Genomic DNA, 5409 nt, shown 5'->3' on the forward strand with positions numbered 1-5409 from the left:
CTAGCAGGACTGGCCTAAGGGGTAATTTTTAGCTGGGTTTTAAAATAATTTTTAAAATAACAAAGGCCAAATTAATATTTCCTTTTAATTATGTTTTTAATGATAGTATTTTTTGTATTTTTGTATTTGTTTTTATTAGGCTGTTAGCCGCCCTGAGTCCGCAAGGAGAAGGGCGGGGTAAAAATACAATAAATAATAAAATAATAATAATAATATGTCTAAGATTCTTTAATTGCTGATCATGTTATAGATGTCAGATTGTTTGAGCCATAGTTATTCTATTAACATTCTTTTTATCATCTTGAATTCATATAATTCTGTTGATACCTATGTAGTATATAAATATCTGTAGTAGAAAGCAAATTCAAACTGTTCTTATATTTTACAGGCTTCAGACAACGAAATAGTTTGGGTCATGCGAATTACCATTTTTGTGTTTGGAGCTGCAGCAACAGTGATGGCTCTGCTAGCTCAATCCATATATGGTCTCTGGTACCTCAGCTCTGACTTGGTTTACATCATCATCTTCCCCCAACTTTTATGTGTTCTTTTTATCAAAGGAACAAATACTTATGGTGCCATTGTAGGATATTTATTTGGGCTCCTACTTCGAATTACTGGAGGAGAACCTTATCTATCCTTACAGCCTTTGATTTTGTATCCTGGTTGGTATCATGATGATGATGGATATGTTCAGAGATTTCCTTTTAAGACATTAGCAATGCTTACTTCCTTCCTTACAAACATTGCAGTGTCCTATCTAGCAAAATACTTATTTGAAAGTGGCACTTTACCACCCAAACTAGACTTCCTTGATGCTGTTGTTGCAAAGTACAGTAAAGAGAACATGGACAAGGCTACTCTTGTGAAAAGTGACAATATTGTTTTAAATGAACTGGCACCAGTGAACCCTCGACACAGTTTGACTCTGAGCTCTACTTTTACAAATAAAGAGGCCTTCAGCGATATGGATTCAAGTCCAGAGGTATCCTCTGCAGAGGAGAAATGACAACAACCCAGATGAAGAGAAATACTGCTTTTGCCTCACCCATAGCGCAACAGGGTACGTTGCCATGGGAAATTAAATGTAGCTTGGGAAGAAATGGATGGAGAGAAAAAAAAACCCACTACCATGCAGCTCTTTTAGTTTGTTTCTTGAAAGAGGAATAGTTTGGATTAAACTCTCATACAGTATTATCAAAACATGTTGGGTAAAATTATAGTATATCTCATTCCACCATAGTATTTGAATGTCAAAAAGAGAAAATGCAACATCCAGAAAAAAAGACATTGGTTTCTTTAAAATTTATATCACTAATTTGCATAGCTAGAACTAATTTGCAAATTCAGAATCCCCATTTTCCCAGTTCTCCATCTGCTAACTGCCAGCTTTTATTTTGCACATCCTGGAGCAAGATTGAGCTGCTAAATGTCAACAGCATTCCCACTGAACATTCACTTCAAGCATAAACATGTACTGGTAGTAGTGAAGCTTTCTTGGGTTTTTTATAAATAAGAAACCAAATGTTCTGTTAAGCTCCTAATATTTTGACATGCACATTTTAAACAAAATGTAATAAAGGCCAATATTCAGCACTGCTACTTTAATGATGTCTCTGGAAAAATTGAGATCAACTACTGTCCTAGTTTATAGTTGGATGGAATCTATTGAAATGCAGACACGTCAAACTCACGACATCATGTGATGTCGCGCAACATATCAGGCCGGTTTTGCCATTGCCGGCAATGGGGTGGGCGCGGCTTCCAGATGACACGTCTGGCCCACGGGCCAGCAGTTTGACACCCCTGAAATAGAGGAACCCTGGAAATATATAATTAATCTGTGAGACAAGTTTAATAGGAAAAATGTTTTTCAGGATAAAAAAATTGTCAAGATTGGCAAAAACAGGGATTGTTCCTTTGCCTTCAGAAGTAGAAGGGGAAACAAGTTTGACATCAGCTAAGTGTGTCCTGTGTGGTAACAAGGTAGTCAGTAAGAAAGCAAAGGAACTTATAGAATCTATGATCTCCAGCAATAAATCATGGTCCTGAAATTAATAGATTTAACAAACATGTATATTTTATATCTCTTAAACTATAGATTCAGCACCTTGCAACTAGTAAATTGAGCTATTCTACTAACAGGTGTTTTTTTCCTTTTCTTTTCCTATTAAGGCCTTTTTCTCAGTAGTTACCTCTTTATAAAACTTGTAAAAAATAACAGCCATAATGCAACCACCCAGGTTTTCAAATAGTCATATCAAGAGCACCTTTGAGGGTTTTTTAAAATATGCAAAATTCCTAAATGGTGCTCAAAGTGATCTGGGAAGAGGGTAAAAGGGAGTTTTAGCATCTCTCTTTCTTCAGCATTTTCTATCATTAAAACAGTTTAAAAAAAAAAAAGCTAGCTGGTTAATGTCTTCCAAGCATGCTAATTTTAAATGTGCAGTGAGTTTATTTTATGTATAACACTAGTCAAACTTTTGATATCCCTTTGTCATCTGAAATGATATTCCTTGGCAGCAGTTTAATCATCTGGATTTTCTGCTTCTTTTTTCCATTGTGGAACACTGCTAGGTAGCTAATTGCTTGATTGGACTACAAGCTTGACCTTGTGTCCAAATCATAGCTTTGTATAACATCTAACAGTGTTGATTCAGTGTGTGTGTATGCCCCTCATATAATATAGTCAGTGCCAATATAAGCCTTGGTAAATTGCTATCATGTGTGCATTCACCTAATTATGTGTATTATCTCCAAAGCAGTTTTAATTTGGATAAATGTGATATACTGTCCTCAGAGCAAGGCTATTTTTAAGCTATTGTATGTATGCAAGACAATTTAGCAGGAAACTATGTTTCATCATTTGATGCATTCCCTTAAATAAGTGGTAGAAGTATTAGCCTTTGGGAAGTAAGAACACATCCATCCATCAGTATCTAGAACACGGGCGGGGAATTATGGCCCTTTTTTGACTTGTGGACTTCAACTCCCAGAATTCCTGAGCCAGCAGGAATTGTGGGAGTTGAAGTCCACAAGTCGTAAAAGGGCCATAGTTCCCCACCTCTGATCTAGAATGATCAATCAGTGCAAAAAATAAAAACCTGCATGGTTGCTGATACTGTCTTTTTTATTCTCAGATACAATAAAAAAGAGTAAATTGTTACTTTTAGATTGTGTTCCATACTAAACTCTCATCCATAAAGCTATAGTTTTGTATATTGCATGTACTAAAATGTGCTCAGTCATTAGGAAATATTTTCTTGAATACCATTTCCTTTCTTCTCAAGAGCAAGGGGAAACAGAGAAATGCTGTCATTACTGAGATACAGTACTGCCCCAAAGATTTTCTTCATTGGCTGATTATAGTAGCCTCTGAAATATTTATTCCCTCTGGTGCTTTCCCACAACTAATGACTTCTTCCCATTCACTGGATGTCTCAAGTCATTCTCTCTGCATTATTTTTGCCTCTCTTGTAGACTAATACCAGTGTGGCAACAATTCTTTGATTTGTAGTAAAAAGAAATAGTTTTGGTCAGAATATAATTTTTATTGAAGTGTGAATTATACATTAAGTACTCTATCAAAAGTTAATTAAATATCTTAATGTATAATATTCTTCTCTCAACTATTAGAGAAAAAAAATACTTTTTACAGCAATAATCTGAATTGAGAATTCAATCTGAGAGGAAAAGCTGGAAAGATGTCTTGTATTCTTGAAGGGTGAGAACTACTAAGGATAATTGGATAATTCCCCCTCCCCATTATATGCTATTCACAGATGACTAAATCATCAAAAGAATGATAATTTTCAGTTGAGTCATAAAATTGGAGGAGGATTAAGATTCATGAACTCCATTATTTCCCCAAGCTACTGCCATTTTCCCATTACTTTCCTGCTCTTCATTACCTCAATGAAGTATTTTCCAGGTGGAGTCTGCATAGAAAATAGCTGCAACCATTACATGAACTGAACAATAGAATTAGAGAAAGAGACAACCTATCAGCTCCAGTAGAATTAACCTCATAGCAAAATAGACAGTGCATATGTTTTAAAAAAAGTGTTGTTGACAGCTAGTTTATTAAAAGACATTTTAAATTTGAGGGAGGAAAGGGACAGGATATTAACCAATTACATATTTTGATTAAAATCTATAAAATTGTAGATTACATTAAAAGTTTAAATTGCTGCTAAAAGAAAAAAACCATCAGGATTTTCAATATTTACATTTTTCACCAGTTTTTAAAAGGTTAATTTACAGTCTATATAAAAAATTTCTTTAATACTAAATCTAAAACTTATATAAGATAACAAATTAAATTGGCTCTATTTATATTTAATTTTAAAAAACTGTAATTTCATTTCTGTCTATGAACTGAATCCAACAAACATCCTCACCATATGTTCTGTTGGTTTATAAAAAATATAGCCTTATTTCCAAGTCTACCAAATTAAACAAATTATAAACCAGAGATTGCTACAAGCCATGGATTGTTACAATCCATAGATTGGCCTTTCAACATGTTGGTTATGTACTTAACCAGTGAAGTTAGGTAACTGTATTACTTCCACCCCTGTATTGCTAGTATGGGAAAATGATAGGACAAGAAATGAAATTTACCAAATACTATAGGAGCATGACCTGATTTTACAAAGGAGAAGATACATAAATCTCTTATTGTATTTCTCTCCTCATTTAAATCAGCTCCAGAGATCTGCCATTGGTTACAGAAGGAGAAATGTAAAAGTCCTCTATTCTTTCTATTTTCCTTTGCCAAACCTAATTACATGGTTGGTATACAGCATATTGTCATGCCTTTTTAAAATAAAAATTATTTTTGATTAAAAAAATCAATAATAGGCTTTCAGTGTAACATGTGGGTTATTCCTAACTGTATTCAATTAATGAAATATGTTTCTATTGTTTAGGTCTAAAAGTCAGTATCCCAAAGTATTCCTTTCTTTACCTTTATATATATCTAGAGATTTCCTTAAGGATATTCTGAAAGTTATATTGTTACAATGTCTAATATTAATTTCTGCAAATATGTATTTCTAGGAGTTAGTGATACTGTGTATACATGTTGCTTTTAAATATTTATATTTTGCATCTTTGCAGAACCCAGGTAGCACTTCATAGTCAACAGCAGATCCATATTTCATATTTAAGTTTTATGACAGCTGACATTGATCATCTTCCTAAATATCATTTTCAGATTTCAAGATTAGAAAGATGAACATATTGTGAATTCATCACACAATACTGCACTGTAGAATAGGATAAACCAAATTTGTGTATAGGAAGGATCAATGTTTGAAATGCTCTTATTGATCTCCTAAAGCAGGCATGTCAAACTGCCGGCCCACGAGCCGGATGCGTCACGATGAAACCGCACCCACCCCATTG

The 5409-nt window shown here is 34.1% G+C and overlaps 1 protein-coding gene across 1 annotated transcript in view; it reads left to right on the forward strand.

Moving 5' to 3' along the window:
* The window catches only part of SLC5A7 (solute carrier family 5 member 7), a 26707-nt gene extending 25514 nt beyond the window's left edge, over nucleotides 1-1193 (forward strand). Inside the window, exon 7 of the mRNA XM_015826211.1 lies at nucleotides 389-1193. Coding sequence (XP_015681697.1) covers nucleotides 389-1009 — 621 coding nt within the window. The 3' untranslated portion in view covers nucleotides 1010-1193. The remainder of the gene's footprint in view (nucleotides 1-388) is intronic.
* The last annotated feature ends 4216 nt before the right edge of the window (nucleotides 1194-5409 follow it).

The sequence above is a fragment of the Protobothrops mucrosquamatus genome, unplaced genomic scaffold (assembly GCF_001527695.2).
Source record: "Protobothrops mucrosquamatus isolate PMUCROS unplaced genomic scaffold, P.Mucros_1.0 scaffold3007, whole genome shotgun sequence".
NCBI classification, from domain to species: Eukaryota; Metazoa; Chordata; class Lepidosauria; order Squamata; family Viperidae; genus Protobothrops; species Protobothrops mucrosquamatus.